The sequence below is a fragment of the Chenopodium quinoa genome, unplaced genomic scaffold (assembly GCF_001683475.1).
Source record: "Chenopodium quinoa cultivar QQ74 unplaced genomic scaffold, ASM168347v1, whole genome shotgun sequence".
In the NCBI taxonomy this organism is placed as follows: domain Eukaryota; kingdom Viridiplantae; phylum Streptophyta; class Magnoliopsida; order Caryophyllales; family Amaranthaceae; genus Chenopodium; species Chenopodium quinoa.
The window spans coordinates 4637-20004 of NW_018745682.1; the positions used below are offsets into that span (position 1 = coordinate 4637).

Sequence of the window (15368 nt, forward strand, 5' to 3'; positions counted from 1 at the left end):
AAAAAGTTTGAGTCGTCCGCCTGTTTTATACAAACAAGGGCACTCGAACCCCTATTCCTACTGGATAACCTATTGAGTAAATAGCCAACAAACATTGGTGAATCAAGGGGTCTAGCCGGCCTACGCCGCCTGATACCTTTACTACTCAATCAAGATTGTGACGAAGACTAAGTAACTCCTATGTTAACTTAATAGTCACTCAAACTTAGTACTGAGCCTAAAAGGTACGAGTCGTCCACTTGTTTTTAATAAACAAAGGCTCTCAACCAATACTCTTGCTAGGTTAACAAATAACAAATTAGAGGCCAACATTGGCAATAAAGGGAAACAACCGGTACCCGCCGCTTGTTTTCCTACTTAAATTCCTTGGCTACTTGGTAATTCTATTTACTTGGTCAAATTGAATAAAGAGTTCGAATACCGATTGATTAAATGGCCGACTGATCATCTATCCTGGAAACAGACAACCAGTCGTCCAGGGGCATAGGCGGCATACTTACTATTTGTACCTGTCTTAACGTTCGGCCATACACAACAGTCTGTCTAGTGAGCAAATTTCAAATACTTAGACAAATTTGAACAAAAACAAAAAATTTGATTAAAATGAGCCGGCCATAAAAGACCAGCAGAATATTCAAAACCCCGGCCCCCTGGCCGGGTAATTACAAAGCAAACGGCACGCAGGCCGTGAAAAGAAAAAATATACTTAAAGCTTAAGAAGGGGGCAGTTCAGTATCAGCAGCAGCCGCCTGGTCAGCACTCTTCTTGCTGGACTCGGCCTTCGCTGCATCATCTTTTGATGCCTTTCCCCCAAGTGGCACAAGCGCCACAACAGGCTCTTCCTCCTCCAACGCAACGTCCATCGCCTCTTCTTCAGCAGCCGCCAGGATCTGTTGATTATATATTTCCGAACACTGGCGGTACGTTCTTTCCCATGAGGCAAAGTCGGCACTGGGGAACAGTCGTTCCCAGGTCATGCGTTGGATTTGGGCGGAGTCTTCCACCATCTCCCGGACGAGCTCTTGTTTTTCTTGCTCGGCCTTGTCCGAGAGCTCTTGGGTAAGACTCTTCTCCTGGTTCACCAGGCGTTCTTTTACGTTAGCCAAAGATTTCTCCATGGCTTCGTAAGAGTGCATTTTCTGGCGAAGGGGTTTCAGCTCGGCTTTAAATTTGGTGACGGTCCCCTCCAGCTCGTCAACCTTCTTTTGGGCCGCCTCTAGCTGAGCCCGAACAGCGGCGGTCGCCTGCGCCTGATAATAAAGAAGATCAATGGTCAGTACTTCATTTTGGGCAATTTGAAACATTGCTTTATCACAGCTGGAGGCGGCCATAGCCTTTGCGGCCTTTACCTCTTTGTTTTTTCCGATCAATCGGCTTGCGAAGGCTGTTGACTCGGAGCAGGGCCTAAGTACAAAGAAAAACAGGCGTCAGTTTCCAATCATAAGGGTTAACAGGCGTCCTGGAACTTCAAAAGGGTATACCTCAGCTAGGATCCCCGAAATTCCATCGAGGTCAAGGGTGCCGGCACCCTTGACCGCCTCCCTGTCAGAGGGAGGAACTACTTTAACCATTGACTTGGCTACCTCAACCAAGTCAAGTCCCTGGGGGCCGGCTGCATTAAGCAGAAGGAAAAACAAGTTAGACCTAATCAAGAAGGAAGCAAGAGTGAGTTTTTACAAGCAAGTGTCCATACATCTAGGCGGCCCCGCCTGGGTTTTTTGAAGAAGTGGCCGGCTGCTTCTCAGCCGCCACTGTTTTCCTGGAAGACCCAGGAGAGCTTGCAACAGTCGTTCTCCGGGCCTTGGGGTCCGGCTGTTGCGAGGAAGAAGCCCTTGGAGTGCCAGACTGAAAACAAAAAGAGTTAGTATATGCATAATACAACTTAAAGGGGAAGAGTTTTCAAAGCTTACCAAGGGTGCCTCCTTGCTGGGGGAGTCGGCGTACGACTGCTTCATTAGCGAAACCCGCAGCATGGCCGCCGCAGTCTTAGATGCTGTTATTTTACTCATGGCGTCGGCTGAAAGAAATAAACAGCAAAGTTAGTAAAAATCCCAAGTAAACAAGGCGTGAAAAAAACAGAGTATTCGTCAGGCCGGCTACCTCTAGAGCACCGACTGCCGAGGCCACAGGCGGCCAAGAAGTACTCATCATAGAGCCACTTGAAGCTCGGGACGCAGTGTAGGGGTACTTGCTCTCGTACCCCTGAAGTAGAGTTCACCCTAGTCTCTACTTTGAAGAGTCCTTTGTCTAGGATCTCTCTTTTAGCCTTTGGGGGAACAGGCGGCATGCTGCGGCCGCCTGCAAGAAGAGGCGGATCCCTGTTCCACTTGTTAAAACGTTTGTTCAGCTCCGTGTCTGAACTCTCGATAATAAGGAAGGTGTTCCGCCAATCCTTCCATTTGTTTGCCTTACCTCTCGTCATGAGGTAACCCCTGTGGCTTGTTAGTTGATACCAGCCGGTACCTCCCGACTTAGGGGTCCGGCTGAGATAGTTCATGTGGGCGAAAGCCTCAAAACTTGGCTCCACCCCGTTCAGTTCGCACCCGGCCACATAGCCGAGTACGTTTACCCAAGAGTTGGGGGCTAACTGCCATAACCCCAGATCATACCCATCTAAAATCCGCTGAACAGCCGGATGTAATGGGAAGCGCAGACCAGCTTTGATGGCCGCCACATAGCAGCCAAAACAGCCGTCACCATAGCTGGTACCAGCCGGCCAGACGACAGTATCTTCTGGATCCGGCACAAACAGTAAATACTCCGGGCTCATTTTGTGGTTAGCAATAAAGCTCGCCACGTTGTCTCGCATGGTTGCGATCCGGCCCCGGGGCACCCTGCAGTAGTAGGGGGTGTTTTCCTCTCTGTAAGAGGCGGACGGCTCTGCCCAATTATCCCCCTTCTCCACTGCATGGGAACTTCTCGCCTCTTGTAGGCGGTTATGTTTTTCTTCTGAGTCAGAAGAACTATGGTCAGAAGAACTATGGTCAGAAGAGCTGGAATCGGACTCGTCCCCTGACGAGTCCGAAGAGGACGACTCCTCCCCTCTCCTAGAGGGGCCCGCCTCCTCTCCCTTAGAAGGAGCAGAAGGTAAATTAGACATGTCCACGGTTAGATGAGAAGGGAACACCTTGGTCCCTCTCTCAGAACTGTCAGCTTGACAGTCGCCTCGTTCCACATCTGGCGCCTGGTCAGATGTTTCGCTAAGGAGTACCCTTTGGGAGGAGCCGTCTGAGTTTGATATTCTAGCAGTCTTTTTTGTTCTGGCCATCACGTTCTGCATAGACACAGATTCAGTCGGACTTTGTATAAAGGGCAAAGATGGGTCCAGAAAAGGGCAGGCGGCACTCCTAGTCCTAGATTCAGCCGTCCCCGGTGACCGGCTGATCACTAACTTAGGGCGTGTCGTGTGCTTCCATGGTGCCATTTCAAAAAATAAAAAGAAAATTAAGAGTAAGAGAACTGAGTTACCTGAACGGATGACAGTTGATGAAGTCCTGAAAGTTCGGGTCAGTCGGCTTGTCAGAACAGGCGGTAGGCAGAAAAAGTCCGAAAATGTCAGAGCAAGTTCAGGGGTCCGAATGTTCTCGCAAAAATTCTCAAATGTGAAAATGACCGAAGTCAGCACTTCCTTTTATAGGCAAAATGAGAAGGCGAAGGGTCGCTTCCGAATTCAAATTTGGGCGGGAGAATCTCCCGGCCGTCTGCAAGGTGACACCTGTAACGGGCCGTCGCCTGTCACCGTGCGACACCTGTCACAGGCGACACGTGACCAGTCGCGTGCCACCTGTGAGGGGCAAATGATTAGGGGATTTTTATCCACCAAGCGCCGTTTGACAAGTGGACCAACCAGGTTCCGCCACGTGTCCACCCATGCCAAATGGGACAACCGGCCATCAAGGCCCATTTCAGTCTAGAAGCCCGATCGGCCCTAGGTTTACCTTAAACCTAGAGAGTTGCACGCTTCCCAAGGCTATAAATACTCGATTAATCCTCATTAATCAAGGGACGGAATAATGAACGGAACGGAGGAGAAACATTACGGAACACACTAATAACCGGCAGATCTCGCTAGCAAAGCAGATTACCTACATTAAATACTCTCACCTAGAGAGACCTTATTACTTTAATTTCTGTATTAATTACTCCTTAATCAGGTACTAACTTGACCGTTGGAGGCGGAGCTCTCAGGAGTCTCCGTTATTTTGCAGGTACAGGCGTCCGGTTCCAGTCTCGGAATTGTAGCTCTCCCGCAGGACATCAGAAAACCCCAAAACACATACAATATGGGATATTATCTCACTGATGGTATATATCCTAAATGGGCGGCATTCATTCCTACAATATCACTACCACAAAATGAAAAAGAAGGTCTATTTGCCAAAGTACAAGAAGCTAAACGAAAGGACGTTGAGCGTGCTTTTGGAGTATTACAAGCTCGTTTTGCAATAATACGGAATCCAGCGCTAGCTCGTGACGCATCAATGTTAGGAAAAATAATGATAGCGTGTATTATTATGCACAATATGATTGTTGAGGATGAAAGAGATACATATAAAACGTATTACGATCCAAATGAATATGATCAAGCTACAAATGCGTCTTCAAGTAATGAAAATAATGAAGAGCCTTTTCAGTTCCAAAATAGCAACAACCGAATTGCAAGTTTGGAAACTTACATGTCTAATAGAGCACGTGTTCGTGATGAAGCTATGCATAAAGCATTGAAGAAAGACTTAGTTGAACATATGTGGCTCAAATTCGGTGTTCAAAGTAGGGACAATAATATGCATTAATAGATGTGTAATCGCAATATTATATCATTGTGTTTGTACTTGTTCGCGGTTCGTTATTATCTTTCAAAGACTTTTGTCATTTGATAGAATATATATGTATGATTTTTATTATTGTGGAATGTAGTAGGGTTACAATTATTGTTTGTGTCTTAATTAACGACTAATTACATACTAATTAATATCAAAATTGCATTATTTTTAAATTTTTGAGATTTTATCTAATTAATGTATGCTAATAAATAATTATTAATTTTGAATGATTATTACCAAATGCATTATTTAATAATAATAGAATTTAAGTAATAAATTGTGTGGTGGGGTTGGGTAAAAGTAGGAGAGAGAAAATGTATAACCAAAATATTATGGTTAACTATTGGCATACATTGGTTATTAAATGGTTATAAGAGTGGTTATAAGTGAGGTGGAAGATGGATAAAATAATAAAATAATCAATAACCAAGATGGGGTTGGGCAACCATTGTGTATGCTCTTAGTACGTACAAACTGAAACTTCCTGTGAGAAACTACAAAAATCAGAAAATGCAGGCAAACGGGCCATAGTGGAATTCAAATGAATGGTACATATGGTTTCAAATGCATAATTGATGTCAACCCTATTCCTTGCTAATTTTCTAGGGTTGGGAAAATTCATTAGCTGCAATCTGAATACAAATAAAATTCAAGCAACTTTAATTACGTCAAACTAGTATTATTTTTTTTTTGTTTTTTATTTTTTGTTGTTGTTGTTGTGAAAGCCAGGGAATTATTATAATAGAAACTTTTATATACATTCGGTTTACATTAATAGTAGTGTACATCGAGCTGTATAAGGATAACTTTTAGCTAATTTTAGGGTAACTTTTTTGCATTTTTTGGGTAACTTTGAACATTATACAATTTTTATATAAATAGACAACAAGAAAAGTTTTATAAAGGTAATTTAGTTACATTCAATCACTAATAATTGATTTTTAGTCATTTAAAATGTGATTCTTTATTAATAAAGCGTAGATAATTTTTATTTGAATTAGGTTACTTTTACACATATTGGGGTAATTTCTATTCATTTTAGGGGTAACTTTTAATCATTTTAGGTTATCTTTATAATGGATGATAACGAGTGTTCTAGATATCTTAAGTTGTCGTAAAATTTTGTGTCTGAAAAAAAAAAAGTTGTAAAACTTCTTATGAGTCGGCTTATGAGTATTAGATCTACAAACACACGAGTGCTTTATATTACAAAGCATATTTGTACTCCGTATACACTAACTATTTTAAAGAGTAAGTAAAAGTTAATTAAGGGTACTTTAGGTGTTAAGGTGCGTGCACCAATACCTAACTGTGAAAGTAAGGGCCTCTTCTCATACGTTAAAATTCAGTTCAATTCATTTAAGTTCAGCTTCTAATATCCTTCTCTTATAAAATATTCATTTCAATTCAGTTCAGCTCAACTCAGCTCAGTTCAATTCAGTCAATGAGAACATACCCTAAGTGTTAGCTATGCAATGATTTAACTGTTAACTGTCAATAAGTTATTAAATGTGAAATTAGATAATAAAGGTATGAATGTTTGATAAATTAGCTTTTGACTTGGTATTACATATAAATTAATATTTATTTTCCTGAAGCAATAGATTAAATTTTCAACAGCTACATCTAATCTTCAAAAGCTAGCTAGCTTTTGATATAAGCGCACAAAGTACATCCACCACTAAGCACTCCAACCAATACATTACGAAACACTCATAATTTTTTTTTATCAAGTAGTAATTTGACTTGGTTAAACCGCTTAAAGATACACAAAAGCTACTACCGAACACATAATTTTTTACTAGATAAAAAAATTACTTCCTATTTTATACATTCAAACAAAATAATATAAGTTCAAATGAATTACGACAATGTAAGACCCTGTTCTATTCACCTTTAAAAAAATAATATTAAGTAAAAATAATTTCAGTTCAGTAAAAATAAGTTCAGTTTAGTAAAATTAATTTCAATTCAGTAAAAATAATTTCAGTTTAGTAAAAATAAGTCCAGTTCAGTAAAATCCAGTTTTCTTAAAGAAGAATTATAATAGAAAATCAGTAAAAATAATTTCAATTCAGCAAAAATAATTTCAGTCCAGTAAAATTAATTTAAGTTCAGTAAAAATAATTTAAGTTCAGCAAAAATAATTTCAGTTCAGTAAAAATAATTTCAGTTCAGCAAAATTAAGGTGAAGAGAACAGGGCCTAAGTACTCCCTCCGTCCCGTATTATATAGTTCCCGTTTTCCTACTACATTCAAAATTTTGTTTCTGCTTCTATTTTTGGCTAGTAAGTAAAGACCATTATATCCTTATTTTTTCTAACTTTATTCATTGTATTTCCTAAATTACCCTTAAATTTTTCACTTGCTTTGTACTTTTTCCACTTTCTCTTTCTAACTTTTGTCTATAATTGTAGTTTTTACCTTTTTAGGGCCTGTTCTCTTCCGTTGAAATTCAGTTCAGTTCAGTTCAGTTCAGCTCTTAATTTATGTCTAATGATATTGCTAATGATATAAAGCCAAATTTCATTCTTTTAAGCTCTTATTACAACAACAACAACAACAACAACAACAACAACAACAAACAACAACAACAACAACAACAACAACAACAACAACAACAATAATAATAATAATCAATAAGTAATAAATAATAATAATAATAATAATAATAATCAATAAATAATAATAAAAATAACAATAATAATAATAATAATAATAATCAATAAATAATAATAATAATAATAATCAATAAATAATAATAAAAATAACAATAATAATAATAATCAATAAATAATAATAATAATAATAATCAATAAATAATAATAATAATAATAATAATAATCATCAATAATAATAATAATAATAATAATAATAATAATAATAATAATAATAATACAATTCATTGTTCAAATGGTTATATATATATTTTTTAAATTTGTTTAAATGGGTTAGATACATGTAACTATGTAAGTGTTTTGTGTTCTTTTGTCATAATACTATTTTATTTTAAAATTCAGTTCAGTTCAGCTGAGTTCAGTTAATCAGAACAGGCCCTTAATGTACTTTATTCACTTTTTACTCTTTTTTCTTAAATACCGTGAAAAAACACAAACATGAACTATATTATGGGATGGAGAGAGTAATATAAAAGCAATTTCAAATAAGTTTAAATACAAAATAATATACAGAGTAAATTAGAAGAACAAAACAGAGCCTTAATTTAGATAAATGTTTATTGTAGACATCATATATAAATAATTTCGAAAATAGAAAGGCAAGTAAGGGTTTACAAAGATGAATTAGGACGGAAATATGGGAAAAGGGAAATCTTGGATGTCATTATCACCCCAAATGTGCACGTCTTATAAGCCATGCATAGATGTCTGCCTAATCTGAGTATTGGCCATTTAGCTGGCTGAATCTGGACACGCCTCTTGTCTTCATTTCAATTTTAATTTTTTCATTCCACCAAAATGATTGACTTTGGATTTATGAAATCGTATAATATCAAATCAGGCTCACATGATATTGGAACATGTTAATTATCATTTGTACTATTTCTTCACAAAATAATCTATAGAAATTTTGTAAAAAATTAAATCAATCAATATAATTACAAGTTTTTCTTAAAAAAGTAGTATTTCAAGTAATCTTATATTATTCTCATGGACTGGATGTTGTGTACCATTACTACCATAGATGAAGTAAGAAAATAAGTACTTTGGAATCGAATTGATTATCATTCCTCATATCTTTTGAAAAAATTCAATCACATAATACGTAACAAGTATTGTATAAAATTGTATAGGAAATTGCACTGTTTTAGGGGTAGGATGTTTTCCTTGTAGTCCTTAATCTATATCCTTCTTCCATTCTATTAATATTGCAACAAGGATGAAATTACGCATCCCAAAGCACATTTTATATGCTAAATATTTATAATTGTATAAGAGTAAAAATTATAAAAAAATTGATATTGTGAAAGTATTTTATGAGACGAATCCAATAAGATCCCACATGTCTATATTTTGCTTATCGTATAAATCATATTATATTTTTTTTTGGTGAAATAAATCATATTATATGGCCAAACAAGAGTGATGAGTAGTGCAAAAGTCCGTTATTGCAATATTAATAGAACGGAGGAAGTATATATTAAAACTCAATGGGAAGACATGAGACCGCCACGTATCATCATGACTAGACAGATGATGTGGCGCCATATCATTTTGAGTAATTTTTATAACCTCTAATTTAAGAGAATGTTTAAGGTGATTAATTACCGCCATTATTCTCTTGTTAAGTAAATCTCATAACCCCTGATTTAAGAGGATGTCTAAGGTGATTGTTCATCTCCATTGATGTTTGGAATTCTTCTGCTATGTTATTTCATGTTTCTCTATAAATAGAAGAAGCCTTTGTTATTTTTTTTTTCCTGATTTTCACACTTGAAAAATACATCAAGCACAATAATCTAAAATTCTAAACACATTCTCTATTGGATATAAGCTTGTTGAGCCCAGGAACAACCCACATATGAGCAATCTCTTGTCCCACACCAAAACACTAAAGGGGGATTGTAGTGGTAATGGAATCCTATATGAAAGAATTCAAGAGTTATCACCATAATATAAGGCTAAGGGGCTACTCCCCTCGTCGCCATATAGTTTTTGGATGGAACCTCCTTTGATCTTGTGAAGTGAACTCTCTCTCTTGGTTTGCAGGTGCGGCCCAGACCCGTATTTGACATGGTATCAGAGTCAGGCACCCGCTTTAATGGCTAAAGTATACTGGGCCAAATATTATGGACAACTCACATGTGAGGGGGAGTGTTGAGCCTAGGAACAACCAACATGTGAGCATTCTCTTGTCCCACACTCAAATTCTAAAGGGGGAGTGTAGTGGTAATGGAATCCCACATTGAAAGAATTCAAGAGTTATCACCACAATATAAGGTTAAGGGGCTACTCCCCTGATTGCCATATGATTTTGGGATGAAACCTCTCTTTATCTTGTGAAGTGAACTCTCTCTCTTGGTTTGCGGGTGCGGCCCAAACCCGTATTTGGCAAAGCTACTCGACTAAAACCTTCCATCCAAAAGTGTCTTTGTGTGGAAGTGGTTTGTTAACATTAGGGTTCGTGTCGACATATACAATTGAGCACCTTGGTCGCGTCGGAAATTCATTTTTCAGTCAGTGATTTGCATCACAACGCACCGATTATTGTTCCATTGTTTGTGAAATTATCTTTTTGATCTAACTTAAATATTTTAATATTGTTTGTATTAGACTACTCCTTTATTTGAAACTTATGAACTAATTTAATCTATATTTGTATTTTATCACATAATTTTATTATAAAACCTCATTTATAATCTACATACAATGACTAGGGGCATTGCCTAGTACATTTTCTAAAATGGTACAATAAGAAATGTCAAGAACTTATGATGAAACACGTATGAAACGATATAATTAAGGGTTTGTTATGTTCACCTCATTTTTGACTTGTTTAGATTTAATAAGGGCTTGTTCTCATTTACTGAACTCATCTGAACTGAACTGAACTTATTAGAGCTGAACTGAACTAAACTGAACTGAAATGAATATTTTATAAGAGAAGGAAATTAGGAGCTAAACTGAACTGAGCTTATTAGAGCTGAACTGAAAATAATCGTATGAGAACAGGCCCTAAGTTTTGACAATAATTTCAGTTTAGGAAAAAAAAATTTGATAAGAGTTGCCAAGTTCAAATTACAACTAAAATAATTTTTTATATGTTTTAAAAAAAAAGTTTTAATACGGAGTAAGTTTTAATAAATTCGGATAAGTTCAGATAAGATCATATAAGTATAAATCAAGTGAATGGAACACACCATAATTCATAGTTATTCTTTATCTTTCTATTTTTATTTTCTTATAAATATACCTTATTCAGGGTTGTATGTATATATGGAGTAACATTCTTTATCATTTTTTTTTGTTTTCAGGAAAACATTCTTTATCATTTGCCTTTTAAAAAATGTCATCATTCATGCATTAACATGGCTATAGTATACATTAGTATTTAATAAACTAACTTATAGATTTGTTCCTGCGTCCAAAAAAACATATGAAAGCTTGAACAATCAAAGTTAAATTTTAATCCTTCATTGAATCATTGTTCAAAATGTCAAATGATATACAACGTGCTTCTTATACTTCTTTTGTGTAAAAAGCTAGGGGTACACTTAGTGTAATAATAGTCTTTTGTACACCATCAATATTTTTACGCCAACTAAGCAAATCATATTAAATAAAGGAGGAAAGTTGAAACTTTAAGAGGGAAAAATAGGAGGGATTTTTTTTTTTTTTTTTGGCTTTTTCCCGGGTAGGAAGCTTTGAAGCAGGAACAATTGGGTTGGCGCCAACATAGAGTATTGGAAAATGGGAATCCCATCCTTTCTGCATTCAATTCTTTGACCTTTGTTATGTTCAACCTTTTTGCTTTTCTTTAAAAACTCCATTGTTAAACCTTGGTGTGGCTTTTTATCTTCTTTTATTGCCATCCATTTCCCCCCTTTTTTTCTCTCTCTTTATATTTCAAATTTTGTTTCTGTAACTTCAATTAATAACTTTATCAACCATGTTCTATGATATGTTCTAATTTGATAATATTTTCAGAATTTTTTGCAATTTTTCGCCTTTTAGGATATGATTCATCATCTATCTTTATCCATAGCGACCACAAAAAAATTAGGCGCACAAAAATAAGGACTAGCAAAAGAATTTTTCAAAAAATAAAAGGATTAGCAAAAGAAAGTGGAAGTTGGGAAAGAATTAGGCGCACTAATGAAGAATTAAAGTTGTTGTCAGTTTTTTTATTTATTTATTTTTTTTAGGAGGTTGCTGAGGAAATTTTAGTAATGGAAGAATACTGTGATAGGGGTGCCAGCTAGAATAGGAAAAATTAAAAAAAATAAAAAATTGTGGAAGCTTAAATAATCGTAAGCCTAAAGTTTTGATATCATATTAGATCTTGTGGAACTCTTCAAAATTGGATTGAATTTCAGAGTTAGGAAACTCAAAAGATAATTATACAAAATATATCACATATATTGTAAATTAACAGAATAATTTATTATATATTCTATAAGTTGATTTAACTTAATATTACTATGATTTAATTTGAGAAAGAGAAAAAAAATGAATTTAATTTCGTGCTAGCATTTCGATTTTAATCTCAACATTATTTCGTTATATCCAGAAATTGAAACAAGGAAGGTTTTACGTTTTTGGTGTTTGGAGTAATGGTTGATTATTGCCTTGCAAAATTCATAACTTCAAAGAATTTATAAGTTGATTGTCTTGCCGCAAACCACGGACGAAGCTAAAAGAAGACTGAAGTTAATTTCATAAAGATTATTTGATGGTTGTTAGTTTCAATTTTTGTAACACATAAATGATTCGTTCATTACTTTTGTTAGTTATGATTCTATAAAATAAAAAATGATTACTTAACATTAAAAATTTAACTTAAAATAAAAAGAGGGAAAATTTTCGCTAAAATTCCATACAATGTAAAATTTCATGTGACACCAAACATTTAGCTTTGGAAATTGTAATTAAAAGAGAAAACGTAATATCCTTTTTTACCATTGTCGCATATCTAAAGTTTCTTCATCTCCTTCAATATAATAAAATTTGATAAATTCATTCATCTACAGATACAAAGAATTCAGTGAATATTTTTATTAGTAACTTGATACCAAGAAATATAATTCAAAAACAAGTCTATGGCACCATTTAACGCTGCATCTTGTTTCATTCAATATCGACTACGTGCAATAAATTTATAAATTTAATGAATGTATTGATTATTTGATCTTATGACCATTGTATTTTATAAGACTAAACAATGCAATATTTATTGTTATTTTTTTAAAACTAATATATTTGACTAGTATCAACATTTGCTAATTCTTATTATAAATAATATTAAAATAAGTCACGGGGGATTAAAAGTAAACTAGGAATAGCTTAAATAAAATTGAAAATTATACCAATGAAATTAATTAGGGCTCTATTGTCATAAAAATATTTAGATAATAAAATACAAAGTCTATTGTACATTTGTATGCACACTTTATTGTAAAGTAAGAAAGAAAAGTTAAAATGATAAGAGATATATTAACATGGATACTCCGTATATAAGTCAAGAAAGGGTAAAAGTATAACATTAGTGAAGGGCTAAAAAGAATTGAAAAATAATGCTACTAAAATAAGAATTTCATTTTAAAATTATAGCCTAGAATATATACGAGAAATTGAAATATGATTTGATATTAATAAAAGTGTTAGGATCTTGAATTCATTTTTCAATCTTAAATATATTAATCAATGTGAGATATTTTAATAGGCAGTCAAATTTAAACTATTTCAATTGCACACCGTCATTCACTAAGGGCTTGTTCTCTTCACCGCAAAAAAAAAAAAAAAAAAAAAAAAAAAAAAAAAGTTGTAGGTCTAATAAGTTCAGATAATTTATAATAAGCTCCAATAAGTTAAGTAAGATCTAATAAGTTACATTAAGTTAAATAAGGTCTAATCAATTTCAATAAGTTCTAATCAAGTCTAATAGATAGGGGTGTCCGTTCGGTTCATGGTTTGAATTTAGCCTAAATCCAATCCGATTTGAAATAAAATTTTGAATTTCAAATTATCAAAGCCAATTCGATCTGAATTCCTCACCAAATTCCAATCTGATCCAAACTGATTTAAAATTAGGTTATCTGGACCAATACGAAAGTGCGAATTAATATACGTTGCAAAATTTTTGGGCCTAATGCGATAATAAAAATTAAAATACAATAATAAAAAATTAATTCTTAAAAGTATAGTTGTTACATGAATTAATTAATAGAAGTATTGAAAACATAGGTAGGTTACATGATAAATATTAATAATTATAAATCATAGTTTAGCATGATTATATTAATAATACTTATTTATAAACTAACGATTTCATAATTTATTTCAGTTTTTTGGATTCTAACAAGGTCAATCCAATCCGATTTGAACGTCCGAGTTTTTAAGAAAAAATTAAATCTAATCCGATTCGATTTAAAGTTCGGATCTGATCCAAATTAAATAATTCTGTTTTGATTGGTTCAAATTTCGATTTTGATCCGAATGATGGATACCCGTACTATTAAGGTCCAATAAGGTATAATAAGTTCCAATAAGTTCAGTAAGGTCTGATAATTCAATAAGGACTAATAAGTTTGATAAAGTCTTACAAGGTTCAATAAGGTATAATAAGTTCTAATAACTTCAATGAGGTATAATAAGTTCAAGACTTTAAAATACGGTATACGGTGTAAGTTTTGATTTTTCAAATACAAATATGATTTCCTTTAAAATTGATAGCATTTTTTTTTTTGAGTTTTTTAAATACAAAAATGATACTTAAAATGAAAATTTATAGAAAAATAAAAAATCAAAACATGTCTCTTTATACCTCCACAAGATTCGAACACAGGTTGACTATCCATAGTCATTCAAGAGGTTTGTTTGTTACTAGACTAAGGGGTATAAACACATACATCAGATGAAAACAAATTAATTTTTATAGTGTATCCATTGGACTGAATTTCCTGGCTTATTATTTTATGGAAATTTTAGAAAATAACACCACAAAAAGTCACGATTTTGATTAAAACACCACAAAAAAAAAGTCACGGTTTGAAGTTTGGCCCACATGTTCCACAATATATACCATTAGTTTTATTAACTTCATTTAAAACTATAGTGTGTATAAGAATTTAAAACATGTTGTACGAAGATCTCAAAGTGATACATTTATCAAATTAGATTTTATAAACAGAAGAATGATTATTTAAAATAATAAATGTTTTTAGGGGAAAAAAAAGGTTTTTTCATGGTCGCAAAGGTTCGATCACTGAATGCGTTTGTAAAAATACAACATTTTGATAATGTCTAGACCATCGGACTAAGGGGGTATCAACACATTCATTGGGTTACATACTAATGCATATTATTAGTTGAATAGGTTCACTTTTTATATTTATCAAATTTGTAAAATTTTAACTTATTAACATACTTTTTGTTTTAATAAAATAGTTATTAAATATAAAAAATTTATATCTAAACGTATAAGTTTATTTCCTTCACAGAATTAAAATAATTAAAAATACTAAATAAAAATATGTTTTTGTTATTCTGGTATTTTAAAATTAGATATGATTTTGTAAAATTGAAAATATTTAAAACCAAAAAAAAAGAAATACATTTTAAATGGTCACAGAGTTCAAACGGTGGTATCATGTATACACAAGAAGCTTTTATTCTAAACCATTGGACTAAGGGGTATCAGCACGTTCATTATGTGAAAAAATTTATTTATTAAAAATGTATGTATGAGCGTTCTGGCGAAACTTTGATGTCAATTACAATTTCAGACATTTTTTTTGTGTGTCAAATTTCAATCTCTATAGCAGCAAACATTAAATCATTTTCCTGCTACAATTTATACGAAAATTGT

General features: G+C 33.9%; 1 protein-coding gene across 1 annotated transcript; it reads left to right on the forward strand.

Annotated features, from left to right (window-relative positions):
• The first annotated feature begins 4283 nt into the window (after positions 1–4283).
• On the forward strand, positions 4284–4793 carry LOC110717328. Its single transcript, XM_021895986.1, has one exon. The coding sequence runs from the start codon at positions 4284–4286 to the stop codon at positions 4791–4793; it is 510 nt and encodes a 169-aa protein (XP_021751678.1).
• The last annotated feature ends 10575 nt before the right edge of the window (positions 4794–15368 follow it).

Bases quoted from the DNA above. Each gene is read 5' to 3' on its own strand.
- LOC110717328 (XM_021895986.1), top strand. From the start codon at position 4,284: ATGGGATATTATCTCACTGATGGTATATATCCTAAATGGGCGGCATTC.